This window comes from Ictalurus furcatus, chromosome 8 (genome assembly GCF_023375685.1).
Source record: "Ictalurus furcatus strain D&B chromosome 8, Billie_1.0, whole genome shotgun sequence".
NCBI lineage: Eukaryota > Metazoa > Chordata > Actinopteri > Siluriformes > Ictaluridae > Ictalurus > Ictalurus furcatus.
In genome coordinates this window covers 3,675,302-3,692,885 of record NC_071262.1, presented here as the reverse complement: position 1 = coordinate 3,692,885, position 17,584 = coordinate 3,675,302, and the positions used below count along the sequence as shown (strand labels likewise).

The following is a 17,584-nucleotide window of genomic DNA, read 5'->3' as shown; positions in this document are numbered from 1 at the left end:
CGAATCGCTCTGTTTTAACACTTGAACCCATGAAAACTGGGAAATGCCACTCGGTACCACTGGTACTTTTACCGTTTACCAAATATCAGGCATGCTGATATAGGAAAATAATCAACGACAAGGTGGCGTGATGAGGCTTCAAGATTTTATTGATGGTACGGATTTTTTGAATTATTATTATTATTAATTAAAGAGACTCATATTTTTTTTTTTTTTTTGTCTTGTCAGAGCTGTGCTGTAATAGAAAACATACTCACTCTCTGACCAATCAGATTTGAGAATCTCTAAAGAGTGCCGTAAAAAGCCTCGGTCCCTTTGTTCGTTATAAACGGTCCCTCGTTAGTTTTAACCGAATCTCGTTTATAATTAAGCTACAGTAATAAACATAAACGTGTCCTAATTGTTTAATGTTTAGTGCTGTTAGTTAAACAATATATTGTGTGTGTATATATGAGTTGTAATGTAAACGACCCAGTTTACATTACATGTACAGTTGAGGGCCAGCTGTGCTCTGTGCTGACCCCTCCACTGCTGCAGCACACCTGCTCTGGCTCACATCTGGGAGAGTGATCATTCAGCATCAGGGTGTGTTTATGAAAAGTGCACACACACACCCACACACACCAGAAAGGTACAGAGAATGAGCAAGCACGCATCTGCTACAGGGGCGCACTCGCGAGAGCATTGTTTAGCGCAGACGCGAGGTGAACGTTCACCCTGGCGTTTTCGAAACGCACATTCTGAGCCGCTGATCGCCGTCTGCCGGCCGCAACAGAAAGGCGTGACCGTTATTGTTAACCACAGCTCGGCGGCAGATGGCGGACACGTCATGCAGGCGGAACGCGGAGTCAGAACGAAAGGGCGCTTTGATTAACGCATCAAAGTAAAGACTGACTCGTTTCGACACGTGTGAGGAACTTCTTATTATTATTAAATTTTTGCTTCATGCAGTGTTCAGTCCTGTCTTATAGTCGTCGTGACATATATCTGAAGGGTGTCATGAGTAAATTCTCTCTCGTTTCTATCTTTGAGCAAGTGAGGCCTGTGTGCGCACGGACAGAGAGGACAGTCCGTCTATCTATTTGAAGCTGGAGCAAACGTCCGTTAATCTGTTTGGAAATCTTTTAATCGATGTCCCATCACTCAGTAACACAAACCTGGGGTCACACGTGACCTTTTTTATTTTATTTAATTTTTTTAAAAGCAACATGGCTGAAATTTGCCATTTTTCTTAAATATCTTCTAATTTAGTCCATGTTCTTGGTCATTTAGTGCATGTCCTCTGTACTAACAGAATGGGATCTTCTTTTTTTTTTTTTAATTCGTTCCAGGGTCTCTCCATGCGCTTCAACCAGCCGGCGTATCCTTCCGTAGGCATCGGAGGATCGTCCAACTACTTCCCCTTCAACGTGGCAGCTCTGGCCTCTATGTCCAACCAGCAGCTGGAGGTTGGTAATAATTAGGGACCGCATTCACACTCTGCATGCCGCGGTTCCTCAGCTCATTCACACGCGTCCCCGGCACTCGACAGTTGGCGCAGGTCTGTGCCAACTGCTATTTACGAGTGCCTTCATTGCCATTGTGTTATCGAAAGCATGGTATGTTCAAATAAACAGAAGACCGTGGCTGTCGTTGCAGCTCGTTTATCAAGATGGATAGGAGCAGATCTGTCCATTTAATCGTTTGCAGGAGCGTTTACACAGGAAATGTGCTATTCGTGAAAATCTAGTTAATTCGGGAGGCGGATAACGCTTGGATAATAATAGATAATGCATAGATGATGAATTGTCAACTTTTCCCTCTTTTTTTTTTTTCTTTTTCCCTCCACAATTCTACATTTGAAGGACCTGATCAACCAGGGTCGACAGAAGGTGTTGGAGGCCACCAACGCTCTGAAGTCTTTGCCCCGGGAGCCGCTTGAGGACATCGTCGGGCAGGTGGTAAGTAATGGGGAGAAGACGGGGCAGTAATGTTAACAATTTTGATCCATACAGGTTGATATTCTCCACAATTATTCATCCAGTTTAACAAGGAAACATGATCAGATAGGGTGCGCTGTTACGGGATGCTGTGACTTTTTTTTTATTATTTTTTTTTTTTTTTTAAATTTAAAAGTACTTTACAGATTCTGAACAATCAGAGAGTTCAAGTCACTTCCTGTTGTTAGAATCTTGAATGCATTTTTCTAAATTGAAATGAATTTAAATAGATCATTAAAATGGAGTGTGTGATTTAACGCACAATGTTGTGAGAAACCCACAGCAGGGCCAAGCAGGTTTCTCTTCATGTGCACTCTTAGTTTTTCTTCGCTGTAGAGTAGTAGGTATATCAAAGACATAAGATGTTTTCTTCATGTTTATGGAGACGCCAGGTTTATACGCGAGACGCTGTGCGTGCGTCTTCAGAGAGCCCAGACTAACAGGTGGGTTTGTGTTTGGCAGTGGAAGGAGAATCCCAGTCTGTCAGAGGCCCAGGTGCAGGGCATGGCTCTGGCCAGACAGGCAACCATCGACATGGAGCTGAAACACAGAGAGGCCGTGTACCGAGACATTCTCAATAAGCAGCAGACGGTAATCTCTTCTTCTTTTTTTTTTTTCTTTTTTTATATACGGTCTAGTTCTTTCCCGTTTACTTTTACTCATTGTTACCCAGTTCCTTCCATAAAAGCTGTGCTGGTCCTTCTCAATCTGGGTAACACACACACCACCGGTCAAAAGAATGTGTGGACACTCGACTGAAATGTTTCTCATGATCTTAAAAACCTTCTGATCTGAAGGTGTGTGATTAAATGTTTGAAATCGGTGTCGTAGACAAAAATATAATCGTGCCGACGTGTTCATTTCTTCCATTAAAAAACCGACATTTCATTTACAAAAAAAAAAATTTTTTAAACGGACGACTCGGAGCGAAATATTCCGAAAAGCAGCCGATAAGAGTCCGGCATCGGTGTGAACTCCTTTTAATACTGTTTAAAAAGCATCTCGGGGAAATTCCTCAAGAAATCGGGTGAGGAAAATGTCAAGAATACATTTCTGGAGATTCTAGGCGAAAAGGGCGAATATTAAATTATTTTGGATTTTCTTCTCGCGACGTAATTCCCATCGTTCCGTTTGTGTTACTCCAGAGTTTTGATGATTTTATTATTATTCCAAAATGCAGGGGAAAATAATGAAAATAAAGAATGTGTGTCTAAACTTTTGACCTGTAGTGTATGATAGGTTTTTTTTTTAGCAGGGTCAGCTGTTTACATTGTTGAGCGTTTCACAGCAATACGACTTGTTTGGGTTACAGTTCAGGCAGATTTGAGGTTAAGATTAACGGCCGGGTTTATCCCGGGGTTAAAGTTCACTTTTAAGGTATGCCGAGTGTTTGGACAACGGTAATGGTTAGTTCGTGCTGAGGGAGCACTGGTTTGCATTTTTCACATCAGATTTCCTTGGGCAGTGGGTTGCCATTCCATCTCAAACTTGAAATTTGAGGTACATGTTCAATAAAAAATAATCATAAATAAATAAATTATAAAGCGTTTTTGTCAAACGCTTCCATATTCTCGTTTGGGATTATATGACACCCGTCCGTTCTCGAGTAAACGTCTTCCCTCTGTCTTTCATCATTTCACTTTTTTGTTTTGTTTGTGTAGGATTATCACGATCACGGTCTAATTTTACCGCCTTATCTCCATCTCCTCCACAGCTGATGATGTATGTGCAGAAGGTGATCGCCAATCGAAAGGTTCAGGAGCAGCAGCTGGCGCTTGCCAGGCAGGGGATACTGATGAACCAGCTGGCCCTTCAGAACGGCATCGCTGGGGGAATGAGTCAGATGGAACTGCTGGGCCTGTACCAACAGCTGGGTGCCCTCCAGGGTCTGCCAACCTCCCAGATAGGCAAGAACCCAGGGCCCTCAAAGGGCCTGTAGATGCCCTCACTGTAAAACCGTGCCCCCTTTTTATTTTTATTTTTTTTGGCCAGCTCCTGTGTGGGCATCCCAAAATTAACCAGCTCGGACCCTTTTTGCCCCTTTTGAGCGTTCATGTAGAAATCTGGGATGGATATCTAGAAGACTTTGGCAGTATGGTTTGTAATTCTCTGTATATACAACTTTAGTGTTTTATTCCTTTTTTTTTTTTTTCTTCCCCCCCCCCTCAACATATTTAAAATATTCTCCCAAAATGCTTTAAAGCATTGCATTGTTCTTTTCCCCTTAAATAAGGGCTGTGCATTATTAGATTTTTTTTTTTTTTTTTTTTTTATACAGGTCAAGAAGAAAAAAAAAAAGAGAAAAAAAAAAACAAAACAAAGAATGAACTTACAACCTCTGTGGACCATAGTGTTGCTCATTACATGTTCTAAGTGATCTAGAAGAATCGTATTAGGTACTGCATAATATCTGTCTACTAGTAGATGATCAGTGGTGCTGTGAAAGCCCAGTGCCCAAAACGCACTGTTAAACACCTTAAACAAAGAAGGAGGTGGGGTGGGGTGGGAGGGGTGGGAGGGGTAGGGGGGGGAGATTTAAAAATAGATGCAGTGATGGCCTTACATCAACAGTTTTGTTGTTTTTCAAACACATTGAAGAGACTCTTCTTTTCTATTATGCTTTTAGGCTTTTACACTTTTTGTCGTTGCTTAACTTGTAATGGAATGCCCGTGTTGTTCAAACTGCTTGCCAGGTTCCCTGGACTTTTCTATCTTCTAATTCCTCGTTGTAAAGTGATGCCTAGCATAGTGTTGTACTGTTCATTTGTTTTGTTCCTCTCGTCTTAGCGGGTCCTCGTCTCTCCGAGACGACTCTCTGGTCGTGTTCCTGTAATTTAAAGGCAAATTATACCGGTTAGGCTTGCATCTATCTTATAATGCTTTCTTAACCGTACTAGGCTGGCCCTCAGGCTACCATACTCTACTTTTCAGCACATTTAAAAAAAAAAAAATAAAAGTTAAAAATGGCATAAATATTTCTAATTGGATTCTAGTTTGCACAGGGGTGCGTTTCAGAAATGTAGATCAACTTTTTTTTTCGTTTTCCTCACGATGTTCTCATGTTAGCAGATATACCCACTTGTTTTGCCATTTATCTGATCTACTATTTACTAGAATAAGTATTTAATATTACATTTAAATAAAGTGACCAAAAGGGTGATTTTTTTTTGCATTTAGTAGTCATTGGTGTCGTTAGTTGTTTGTTGTCTGTTTGTTTATTTATATATTCATTCATCTTCAGGTTACAAGGCTCGCCTTGTTGGCAGCCGAGACACAGTGATGAGGCACCAATCCCATGATCCTTCAGTTCTGTTGACGGATACTTCTTCTTAAGTCACCCGAAGCCAATCAACTTGGTCACGAGAACCCTATTGGTCACCCATCATCATTTTTGGTGACGTTTTTAACGAACATAATTTTTTATCCCCCCCAATAGATATATTTATCATATTTCCCTGAATTATTGTCTGTTCGACGACATGGGTGCGATGATGCGTGCATTGTGAAAACCTCTGAGAATAGACACTCTGAGGAAAACCCTAATAACCAGAAGATCAGAGCAGGTAACTAAAATACCCGGATACAAATCACCGAGTTCTGTTTCTCCTGCTAGAGTCGATGAATGTATTAATAGGAAGCGAATATTAAATATACAGCTACTGAAGTGTATATTATTGTCAATCGATCGCTTTCTAATAAGGACCAGTACACAGTTTCTTTGGGGTTTTTATTTTATTTTATATACGCTGTGCCAGTTTCTGTTGGAGCTTTTGTTTAATAATTGCTCCAAGGAATGAAATTACGGTTATTGGCAGTAAACCTTCTTTTTCGAAAACGCAAAAGTATGTGGTCGTCTGACTGTCTTCGTATGCTATAGCGTACAAGATGATTTCCCTTCATTGGAAGTAAGAAGCCCAAACCTGCTCCAGGATGAACTCGACCGGCCTGCACGGAGTCCTGACCTCGACCCCCACTGAACACCTTTTGGGATGAACTGGGATGAACACGGCCATCCCCGACCTCACTGATGCTCTCAGACAGGGGCGTCCAATCTGATCCGGAAAGGGCCGGTGTGGGTGCAAGTTTTCATCCCAACCCAGCAGGAGAAACACCTGAGTCCACCCGTTTAATCAGTTGTTATTGGCTTTCAATAGACTAAGGTGTGGCTTCTGCTCGGTTGGAACGAAAACCTGCACCCACACCGGTTCATTCCGGATAAAATTGGACGCCCCTGATCTAAGGGGCAAATCACCACAGCCAAATTTCAAACTCGAGTGGAAATCCTTCCCGTAAGAGTAGAGGATATTATGACACCTTTTGGGGAGTAAATCTGGAGTACGATGTTCAACAAGCACGTGCGTATGAAGGTCAGGTGTCCACATACTTTTGGCTATATAGTATAATTATATCATGCAGAGTTTTTTTTTGTTGTTGTTGTTTTGAGGAGGTCTTCCTGAGATACGTGTGAAGCCAGCCACCACATCATTTAGATCTGCTGCTCATTGTCGATCACAGGGCAGTGTGACGCTCTGAGGAAAGCGCTGTCTGCCCTCTTTCGCATCACCGTGACTCATGTGACTAATATCCAGTCTATATTTTAATGGTTAACTTCAACCCTGCTATTAAATATATGTAGGGTGGGTTTTTTTGTTTTGTTTTGTCCCCCCCTGAGTAAATTGGTGAATAAAGAAGACTTGATCTGTTTTGAATGATGATCTGGGATGCTGAGAAATTATAAGCAAGCTGGGTTTTTACGAACAGTAAAACACTTTTTGGGGGGTGGGGGGCGCATACGGTTCAAGGAAAATGCAACCTGTGTGCAACGTGAAGCTGATTCTTTTCCTGGGACATCACAGCATGTCCCGAAGAGTTTTATTCCTCTTCTACCACAGCAGTTTATCAACAATTCAAATTTTTATTCATTCTCGTACTTCCGTTTATAGATGCTTTTTTTAAATGTTGTGGAACATCCACAAAACAAGTTCCTGCGTACATCTTCCAGTATAGCAGCTGTAAACACTCGTGCCCTCACTGGCCACTAGTTCTCTCTTTTTTTTTTTTTTTTTAATTAATAAAAAGATGCATCTTGTCCTGGTAACAAAACGTCGTCTTGGAGCCTAAAGACTTGGCTTCCAGCCAGCCGATACTAATAAGACGTTATTCCTTTAGGAATTAGATAGCATGCGAATAATAAAAGTCATAAGTTTGTTTTGAATGTTTAATTCACGTGCGTAAATAAGCGGTATTTTGTTATATGATGTATTATAAATGCTTTAACGTTAAATGGGTACGAGTAAATATCGTGAACGTTTCTCGTCTCGGCGTACGGGAGCGTCCCTCCTTCACCCGCGACACCTCTTCTTCTGTACGTGTCTTTCTTTTCTCTGCCTCTGCCAGGATTTCTTCCGCTCGGGGTCTTTTTGGTTTTTCCGTTTGGCCCTCTCGAACACCACCTCCTCCCCCTATCCCCCCCCCAAGGGAAGCGCACATTCACAGCTCGCGAAAAGAGCGAAACATTACAACTCTTGCAGATGTTGAAAAGTTGATCCCGTCTTTCTTATACGGAGATTACCGCTCGGCTACGTTTTGCAGCGCATTCCTCCTGGCCGCTAAGCAGCTGTTCCCCTCATCTGCGTACTTCGGCCCCACTGCTGCTCTCATGGTGCGTGAATATGCATTAATGCTACAAGTATCCCAGCGTGCTCGTGCCAATTCGAAGCAGATGATCTAATTGATCATATTTTCACAGATCATCCGTAGCTTGTTCCAGGATTCCAGTTTGTTTCCGTGTGAGAATCGGCTCAGTGCTCTGGATCGGTTCAGAGGGGACGTTTATCCCAGATCGTTGTTCTCGTGCACCAGAAAGTCTTCAGGCCCTATTTTTCAACGGGTTTGTCAACCAGCGAAAATAATAATAAATAATAATAATTTTGCTTGCTGCGCTCTTTTGACTTATGCCTCTGCAGGCTGTTTTGGGAGAACTTTCTCATAGGTTTCCCGAGCCAAGAACGGTCTCTTTACATCATCAGCCATCATCCACATCTCCATAGAGATTGATTACGCAGGGCTGCAGCTCTGCTCTGGAATTCACGTTCTCGAGAGCAGTAGGCATTTGTCAGGTGGACTTTCATCCCCCGGTGTAGTGCTGTGATCTACACTGCAGGCATTTTCGGTAACTGTGCAGGTCTGACATGCTTCGTTTCAGATGGATAACCATGGCCCTTTCAGACATTTCCGAGCGTTCCTAAACGTTGGATTTTTCCCAAGGCGCTTTTTCGATACAATGAACAAATCGACTCGGTACTTCTCCATAGAACATTTTAATTAGAAGACAATTTATTTATTTATTTATTTATTTACTGGGGGGGGAAAAATAAAAAAAAATCCTCAGGCAAAAACGGTCACTCGCAATGAACAATCAATAGCAGGACAATTTTATTGTCGTTCGTCCGTGCCGAACGGATAGCCCTTTGGTCTACTTTCCAGTAGAAATCTACAATTCTGATCATTTCAAGTTCAATACAAAATAGAGACTTTTTTTTTTTTTTTTGAAATAAATAAATATATTTATATAAAGATTTTAGAATTATACATTGTATGTAGAAAATAAATATATCGTACATCTTATAAATAGGTTCATCCATATGTACACTCGTCACTTACATTTTAAGAATGTTCCTGACAGCCTTACATGACACGTCGCACCTTGTCAGTCGACCAAGCTTTCTGTAGCTTTCTCCTGGTTTCAATAGAAATATCATCTTCCCCCCCTTTTCCCTTTCCCCTCCAATCCCCCCCCCCCCTTAGAGAGTGCATTCATCTTTTTCTTTTTTTTCTTTTTTCTAAGCTGTCAACAAGCAGACCTTTCCAGAACCTTCAAAAGGAAAAGGAGTGAAATTGCAGAGCGGATTGTAATCCTAAGTGCTAGTTTTATCTCCGTGTCTCACACTGGAGATGGTCTTTTTTTCCACTCTGTCCTGACAGGTGTTCGTTCCTCTTTGGTGGCCTTTATCTTAAAAAAACCCTGCAGTCTTTTCTGGTTTGGCTTTTATTTATTAGTGATTGTGTCCATAAGTTTGCCAGTTTTATTACTTAGCAGTACCTCTTCACTTGTGTCTCACCAAGTGTCCTTAAATATACATTTGTATAAAAAGAAAAACTTTCTTTCTTTCTTTCTTTATTTATTTATTTATTTATGTTTCTCTTATTGAGATGCTACTGTATGATCTTTGGAAGAAATCGTCCTCGTCCTCCGTGAAAATACCCCCTAGATAAGTGTTCCCGTGATCATTTCCTTTCGGCATAGGATCGGCACCGTGGTCCCTTAGCACCGCTCACTGTGCATGCCTACTGCATTACGAAGGTGAGCGTGGGTTTACAAAGACACTTATGGTGGGATTAGCGCCTGTGCTTGAGTTCAGTGGTGCTAATGTCGCTAGACGTGACGAGCATCCGAGTTTCAACCTGGCTAGCGGATGAGAGACATAAAAACTTTTTTTTAAGACGTACAGAAATGGCCGAGACTAAAACTGGAGCGTAGCTCTCGAGTGGTTCTTTCCGTCTGGAGTGGTTCCTCTGCGATTTTCCACTGAAGTAAGTTAGTTATCTGAGGATGAGGTGGTTGCATGACACCATGAGGCCCCTGAAGTCAACACCTCTCGCTCAGAAACCTCTTGGCACTGGCGGTGGATGGAGGAATGTCCTCTCTGCACTGTGGTTTAAAACCCATTAAGGAGAGGAAACAGATCCATCCAGGAACACACACGTACTGTTTATCTCAGTCACCGCTGGAGAGGGACTCCTTGCTTTGGACCAGAAGGCAAATCTAAACAGTCGTGAGGGAAGAAAAGGAAGGGTCTCCGTAAACCTTAAATTCCTCTCAGATTCCCCTTCAGCCCTCCCCGCTCCTCCAGAGCTGGCCGGACTTCTGGTCACCTGTGCTGGAACAAATCCCTGTACGCCTGGGCGATCTTCTCGATCTCCACCGGCCTGGGCAGGAAGTGAGTCAACTTCTGGTGCTTTTTAGTCCTGCCGCCTTCTCGAGGCGAACCGTCCTTGTTCAAGGCCACGTAGTAGTACCTCCCGCTGTCCGCGTGTTTGTACAGCGTAGACGCATATGTGTTGTACCAGTTCTCTTCAAACTGCTCACGGAAGACGCACTCTGCCGTCAGCTTTTTCTGCAAGAAAGCCAAAGAGAAGAGAAGATGAGCTTTTAAGTCATTTCTGGATTTTGGCGAACTAGCTTGTGCCGAATTCTTGCTGGGAAAAGTAACGCGGTTTATAACGACATTTCATAACGGCGTTTCGCAATCGAATGAACCTTTACACTTGCAGATGGTTGAGAAAGGGACAAATCTCTCGCTGTCCTCTGACGTTTACTCGGTTTTATGATATCGATTCGGTTAAGTTTACAACTCTGAAGACGTCTTGACCTGATCGAACTGGAAGAGAAGTAAATGTTCTCAGGCTGAGTGTCCCTGCTTAGGTCACTGCGGCTACATAAGTGTGTTCTTCCTTTACCTGATTTTCCCCTTGTGTCACTGTTTGGAAATGAGTGGCAAACGTTTGACATCGGGCAACAGGTGCTTGCTGTAGAAAGTCGTCACAGCTGGCTTTTTAACTTGCACCCAAAATCACTCCTCGGACCTGTTAACCTTTTTGGTCTGTTTCTCCAGCCCAGCTTACACTTACACTATATATATATAATATATAACACACACACACACACACACACACAGCAGCCAGAGAGAAGTCCTGTGTGGCCTGCTACTACCACACCACTGACAGGACTAAATGAGCGATCGCTTTGGGTTCAGCAGGTGAACCGCTGCTGGCTGACTGTATTGCTGAGAACAATAGAGCGCACTGGGGCTACATCGTGTTTCCTGCCAAAAAAGCAGTCATGCAATGGCTCTAGCTCAAGTGTCAGTGTTAAGGCGGCTCACTTGGACCATCTAAGGTGGCTGGACGTTGTAGAAGTTCGTTAAAGAATTGGTTTAAATTCTTTAGGGAGTTAGTCGGAGATGTGACTGGAGAAACAGTGAAATGTAGAACTAAGAGAGAGAGAGAGAGAGGGGGGTGTAGAGAGAGAGAGAGAGAGAGAGAGGGGTGTAGAGAGAGAGAGAGAGGTGTATAGAGAGAGAGAGGTGTATAGAGAGAGAGAGGTGTATAGAGAGAGAGAGGTGTATAGAGAGAGAGAGAGGTATAGAGAGAGAGAGAGAGAGGTGTGTATATATATAGAGAGAGAGAGGTGTGTAGAGAGGGGGGTAGAGAGAGGTGTATAGAGAGAGAGAGGTGTATAGAGAGAGAGAGAGAGGTGTATAGAGAGAGAGAGGTGTATAGAGAGGTGTATAGAGAGGTAGAGAGGGGGGTAGAGAGAGAGGTGTATAGAGAGAGAGAGAGAGAGGTGTATAGAGAGAGAGAGAGGTGTATAGAGAGCGAGAGGTGTAGAGAGAGAGAGGTGTATAGAGAGAGAGAGAGGTGTATAGAGAGAGAGAGAGAGAGGTGTATAGACAGAGAGAGAGAGTTGTATAGAGAGAGAGAGGTGTATAGAGAGGTAGAGAGAGAGAGAGGTGTATAGAGAGGTAGAGAGAGAGAGAGGTGTATAGAGAGGTAGAGAGAGAGGTGTATAGAGAGAGAGAGAGAGGTGTATATAGGGAGAGAGGTGTAGAGAGAGGTGTATAGAGAGAGGTGTATAGAGAGAGAGAGAGAGGTGTATATAGGGAGAGAGAGGTGTGTAGAGAGAGGTGTAGAGAGAGAGAGAGAGGTGTATAGAGAGAGAGAGAGAGGTATAGAGAGAGAGAGAGAGGTGTATAGAGAGGTAGAGAGAGGTGTATAGAGAGAGAGGTGTAGAGAGAGAGAGAGAGAGAGAGGTGTATAGAGAGGTAGAGAGAGGTGTATAGAGAGAGAGGTGTATAGAGAGAGAGGTGTATAGAGAGGTAGAGAGAGGTGTATAGAGAGGTAGAGAGAGAGGTGTATAGAGAGGTAGAGAGGGAGGTGTATAGAGAGAGAGAGAGGTGTATAGAGAGAGAGAGGTGTATAGAGAGAGGTGTATAGAGAGAGAGAGGTGTATAGAGAGGTAGAGAGAGGTGTATATAGGGAGAGAGGTGTATAGAGAGAGAGAGAGAGGTGTATAGAGAGAGAGAGAGGTGTATAGAGAGAGAGAGAGAGAGAGGTGTATAGAGAGAGGTGTATAGAGAGGTAGAGAGGGGGGGTAGAGAGAGAGGTGTATAGAGAGAGGTGTATAGAGAGAGAGAGGTGTATAGAGAGAGAGAGGTGTATAGAGAGAGAGAGAGAGAGAGAGAGAGGTGTATAGAGAGAGGTGTATAGAGAGGTAGAGAGGGGGGGTAGAGAGAGGTGTATAGAGAGAGAGGTGTATAGAGAGAGAGAGGTGTATAGAGAGAGAGAGGTGTATAGAGAGAGAGGTGTATAGAGAGAGAGGTGTATAGAGAGAGAGAGAGGTGTATAGAGAGAGAGGGAGGTGTATAGAGAGAGGGAGGTGTATAGAGAGAGGGAGGTGTATAGAGAGAGAGGGAGGTGTATAGAGAGAGAGAGGTGTATAGAGAGAGAGAGAGAGAGGTGTATAGAGAGAGAGAGAGAGAGAGGTGTATAGAGAGAGGTGTATAGAGAGGTAGAGAGGGGGGGTAGAGAGAGGTGTATAGAGAGGTAGAGAGGTGTATAGAGAGAGAGAGGTGTATAGAGAGAGAGAGAGAGGTGTATAGAGAGAGAGAGGTGTATAGAGAGAGAGAGGTGTATAGAGAGAGAGGGAGGTGTATAGAGAGAGAGGTGTATAGAGAGAGAGAGAGGTGTATAGAGAGAGAGATGTATAGAGAGAGAGAGGTGTATAGAGAGAGAGAGAGGTGTAGAGAGAGAGGGAGGTGTAGAGAGAGAGAGGGAGGTGTAGAGAGAGAGAGGGAGGTGTAGAGAGAGAGAGGGAGGTGTAGAGAGAGAGAGAGAGGTGTATAGAGAGAGAGAGAGAGGTGTATAGTGAGAGAGAGGTGTATAGAGAGAGGTGTATAGAGAGAGAGAGAGAGGTGTATATAGGGAGAGAGAGGTGTATATAGGGAGAGAGAGGTGTAGAGAGAGAGAGAGAGGTGTATAGAGAGAGAGAGAGAGGTGTATAGAGAGAGAGAGAGAGAGGTGTATAGAGAGAGGTGTATAGAGAGGTAGAGAGGGGGGGTAGAGAGAGAGGTGTATAGAGAGAGAGAGGTGTATAGAGAGAGAGAGAGAGAGAGGTGTATAGAGAGAGAGAGGTGTATAGAGAGAGAGAGAGGTGTATAGAGAGAGAGAGGTGTATAGAGAGAGAGAGGTGTATAGAGAGAGAGAGAGGTGTATAGAGAGAGAGAGAGGTGTATAGAGAGGTAGAGAGGGGGGGTAGAGAGAGAGGTGTATAGAGAGAGAGGTGTATAGAGAGAGAGAGAGAGGTGTATAGAGAGAGAGAGAGGTGTATAGAGAGCGAGAGGTGTAGAGAGAGAGAGAGGTGTATAGAGAGAGAGAGAGGTGTATAGAGAGAGAGAGAGGTGTATAGACAGAGAGAGAGTTGTATAGAGAGAGAGAGGTGTATAGAGAGGTAGAGAGAGAGAGAGGTGTATAGAGAGGTAGAGAGAGAGGTGTATAGAGAGAGAGAGAGAGGTGTATATAGGGAGAGAGGTGTATAGAGAGGTAGAGAGAGGTGTATAGAGAGAGGTGTATAGAGAGAGGTGTATAGAGAGAGGTGTATAGAGAGAGAGGTGTATATAGGGAGAGAGAGGTGTATATAGGGAGAGAGAGGTGTATAGAGAGGTAGAGAGAGGTGTATAGAGAGAGAGAGAGAGGTGTATAGAGAGAGAGAGAGAGGTATAGAGAGAGAGAGAGGTGTATAGAGAGAGAGAGAGAGGTGTATAGAGAGAGAGAGAGAGAGGTGTATAGAGAGGTAGAGAGAGAGGTGTATAGAGAGGTAGAGAGAGAGGTGTATAGAGAGGTAGAGAGAGAGGTGTATAGAGAGAGAGAGAGAGAGAGAGGTATATATATATAGAGAGAGAGAGGTAGAGAGAGGGAGAGAGAGGTGTATAGAGAGAGAGAGAGAGAGGTGTATAGAGAGGTAGAGAGAGAGGTGTATAGAGAGAGAGGTAGAGAGAGGTGTATAGAGAGGTAGAGAGAGGTGTATAGAGAGGTAGAGAGAGGTGTATAGAGAGGTAGAGAGAGAGGTAGAGAGAGAGGTGTATAGAGAGAGAGAGAGAGAGAGAGGTGTATAGAGAGGTAGAGAGAGGTGTATAGAGAGGTAGAGAGAGAGGTGTATAGAGAGAGAGAGAGAGAGAGAGGTATATATATATATAGAGAGAGAGAGAGGTAGAGAGAGGTGTATAGAGAGAGAGGTAGAGAGAGGTGTATAGAGAGAGAGAGAGAGGTGTATAGAGAGAGAGAGGTGTATAGAGAGAGAGAGAGAGGTGTATAGAGAGAGAGAGAGAGAGGTGTATAGAGAGAGAGAGAGAGAGAGAGAGGTGTATATATAGAGAGAGAGAGAGAGAGAGGTGTATAGAGAGAGAGAGAGAGAGAGGTGTATAGAGAGAGAGAGAGAGGTGTATAGAGAGAGAGAGGTGTATAGAGAGGTAGAGAGAGAGGTGTATAGACAGAGAGAGAGAGGTGTATAGAGAGAGAGAGAGGTGTATAGAGAGAGAGAGAGAGAGGGGTGTATAGAGAGGTGTATAGAGAGAGAGAGAGAGGTGTATAGAGAGGTAGAGAGAGAGGTGTATAGACAGAGAGAGAGAGGTGTATAGAGAGGTAGAGAGAGAGAGGTATGTATAGAGAGAGAGGGGGGGTATATAAATATAAATAATTTGCTTGAATTAAACTATCAAGTAACTGGGTGCTGTTGAGTCCTGTCCAGTATTGTACCAGACGATTGAATAAAAGTTGCGATTGACCTATCATAGAATTATTCTAGGTTAACGACTATTGCGAGTCAACTCCCTAAAGACCTAAACCCAATAATCATGCAGTTGTGGAAATAAATTTCAAATCTAAAGATGGGCAAATTAGCATAGGTTGAATCGAATCGCGTGGGCGACTTTAGCGAGGTGTTAACAGTTCCTACGGCAAGGAAGCGTGACGTTGGCGCTAGTTTATAAACCCGAGCCTCCATCCTCATACCTCAAACCTCCAGCCTGCCTGAGTTATGATGCTTGTGTCTGCGCGGTTTTGCGAATTAACCTGTGACTGCGCTGACTTTAATAAGACGTTATCGTGTTTCACGTGAAGTGGGTTTTCGCCCCCGCTCCCTGTCTAGAGTAAGCTCGCTCTGACTCTTAAGATCCACAGACACTTGTTGAGGGCCTTGGTTTATTATCGGTGGAAATCTGATAGCATGTTTCTCCCACAGCCGTGCAGGAGTGGCGGGAAGACACAAGAGTTTCCTATAAATGGTGTTTCGCGCACGCGACCTGACTCGGTTCGTAGCCCGTCCTGCTCTCTGTTACCATTTGAGCACTCGACCAAAGTAAAGCACTTTCCCCTGTCCGACTGCAGGAATATACAAGAAACCGTGAGCACTCGCAGACCATATATCGCTAATATGTGTGTGTACTCAGTGCTTTGTGTATATCCAAGAAATATGTAAATATTTTAGTGACTATGAAGCAAAATGAAGAGGGCTATCCTTCTAATTTAGGATTCGTGGTGCTTTCCGCAAGGTCTTTCTCATGCCTTTTTCAACTTGAGAAGACAAAAACATGGTAACTCAAACAGGCCGACTGTTTTTGCTCTCGGGGGGCCCCTGGTGCGGCTCCAGCTCTGTCTGATGTCAGAGGCATGGCGTGATACGCGGTGCTGGAAATGCTGCCTGTTTTGTCTGGATCGGTGTTTTTCACATGTCTGCATCATATGGGAAACAGACTTCAGATTAAGGGGCGGTGAATTGATTGCTATCCTCTTAACACTGTAGTTATACTGTTGGCTGCCGTCCCGTTGCACAAAGCTCATGGGTGCAGGTGTGTGCTTATGCAGGTGGCTGCCAGAACAATTCTGGGGTTTGTGTGGGCTTGACTTACCGACCCATAGAGTTCTCCTTTTTCATTCATTCCCAGATAAAGTCCGGCATCCACCCCTCTTATGCTGACCAGCCCCACAGCCAGGCTAATGAACTCCAGGATACCTGCCATAGAGAAACTCTGGTGAGACAATTACCAGACACCACGGTCTGCATCAGCACATCTAAGCATTACTCGCAACGGTGAATTTATGATCTACGCCATACGAACAGAATGGACATCATGACCATGACTGGTCTTTAAGTAGAAAAATGGCACCCTTTTTGTGTGTGTGTGTGTTTTTTTTTTTTAAGAATTTGGCCTTGCGTTATGGAAACACGATGAACCTGTTAATGGCTGTAAAGAGCCAGACGTATGAAGGATTGCAGTAACGCTACCCAGGTGTCATCAAGTTCCGTCTTGGGAATATGTATGGGATGGGTAATGCATTTTACAGCTTTTTAAAATATGCTCTTGTAGCTCTGATGTGCACTTTAGGCTACGTACTGTAGGAGTTAGCGAGATGACGAGGTTAAGCGGATAAAGCGTGAAGAAAGGTAAGACGAGTGAATAAATGATATCGGAGAAGGTTGACGGTCCTTCAATCATCATCTTTAGTAGTAACTGCTTCATCCTGGTCAGGATTGCAGTGGAGCCAGATTCTACCCCAGGAACGCTGGGGACGAGGCGGGAATACACCCTAGATGCGATGCCAGTCTGTCCCAGGGCACCATATGCACACAACCCACCTTCCAGCATGTCTTGGGAGGTAGGAGGAAACTGGAGAACCCTGGAGAAAGCCGTGTGGTGGTAATGTTATCCACAGGCAAACCTGTTTTGTGTTCATTTCAATCGAGTCACAAGCTTGTTCTTGATCTCTTTGCTTAGTAATATTACTTGCTAATGGGTTCGCATATTCTAGATACGCTCTTCTGTGCTTTCTCGAAACTGCTTAAATAAGGGTTTGTTTTATTTTTTACGTGATGTTGGATCCAAACTTACACCGAACGCCTCTGTGGCTTTGTGGATCAACATGGATCAGTTACTAAAATGGCACGGGCGTTTGAAGATGACACACGAGCTCTGGACGCTGATCAAGAACATTTCATGTTTCATATCTGCATTTAATCAAAGCCGGGGCCTGCTTCTACCATGCCTGCCTTGAATTTGCAGAGCCGAGGATGCTAGAAACATGCACGCCGAACACCCAGTCCAATAAAAACGGCTTGTTTTGGCTGAGGAAAAACAAGCATTAAACTTCTTTGGATTCCGCAGTGGTCATGCTTTAATTTAGAGATATTCCAGCCTCCTGAGCGAGGCTGCACCTGCACAATGGCTGTCGAACGCACATGTCTGTGCCCTGACCTCATTTGTTTACCACTCTTACACTAACCACTCCTTGGATGATTTATATTAGTGGTATAATTAGTCGTGTGTGTGTGTGTGTGCGTGCATACACACTCAAGTCATCCGACATCCCCATTGTACAAGTTGGTGCAGAAAAACAGCCCTGTGCTGTTCGCTTGTTTTCCATTAAGGAGAGACACCTGCGACTCAGCACAGGGAATTAGAGCTGTGTGTGTGTGAGAGAGGGAGAGCGAG

At 43.9% G+C, this 17,584-nt stretch overlaps 2 protein-coding genes across 3 annotated transcripts in view; one reads left to right on the top strand and one right to left on the bottom strand.

Annotated features, from left to right (window-relative positions):
• The window catches only part of atrx (ATRX chromatin remodeler), a 53,310-nt gene extending 35,868 nt beyond the window's left edge, over window positions 1-17,442 (top strand). Inside the window, exons 32-41 of one of the 2 annotated variants that reach the window (XM_053630326.1) lie at window positions 1,332-1,448; window positions 1,845-1,940; window positions 2,442-2,570; window positions 3,694-4,076; window positions 4,258-4,832; window positions 5,221-5,542; window positions 5,857-6,346; window positions 16,040-16,126; window positions 16,297-16,539; window positions 16,625-17,442. In XM_053630326.1, the coding sequence (XP_053486301.1) occupies window positions 1,332-1,448; window positions 1,845-1,940; window positions 2,442-2,570; window positions 3,694-3,918 (567 nt within the window). In that variant the 3' untranslated portion in view covers window positions 3,919-4,076; window positions 4,258-4,832; window positions 5,221-5,542; ... (2 more) ...; window positions 16,297-16,539; window positions 16,625-17,442. Of the gene's footprint in view, window positions 1-1,331; window positions 1,449-1,844; window positions 1,941-2,441; window positions 2,571-3,693; window positions 4,077-4,257; window positions 5,140-5,220; window positions 5,543-5,856; window positions 6,347-16,039; window positions 16,127-16,296; window positions 16,540-16,624 lie in introns of those variants that run through there. The other variant, XM_053630328.1, reaches the window with a different exon arrangement.
• Window positions 9,805-17,584, bottom strand: part of fgf16 (fibroblast growth factor 16) — an 8,835-nt gene continuing 1,055 nt past the window's right edge. Inside the window, exons 2-3 of the mRNA XM_053630330.1 lie at window positions 16,004-16,107; window positions 9,805-10,156 (exon numbers count right to left, since the gene is read on the bottom strand). Coding sequence (XP_053486305.1) covers window positions 9,911-10,156; window positions 16,004-16,107 — 350 coding nt within the window. The 3' untranslated portion in view covers window positions 9,805-9,910. The remainder of the gene's footprint in view (window positions 10,157-16,003; window positions 16,108-17,584) is intronic.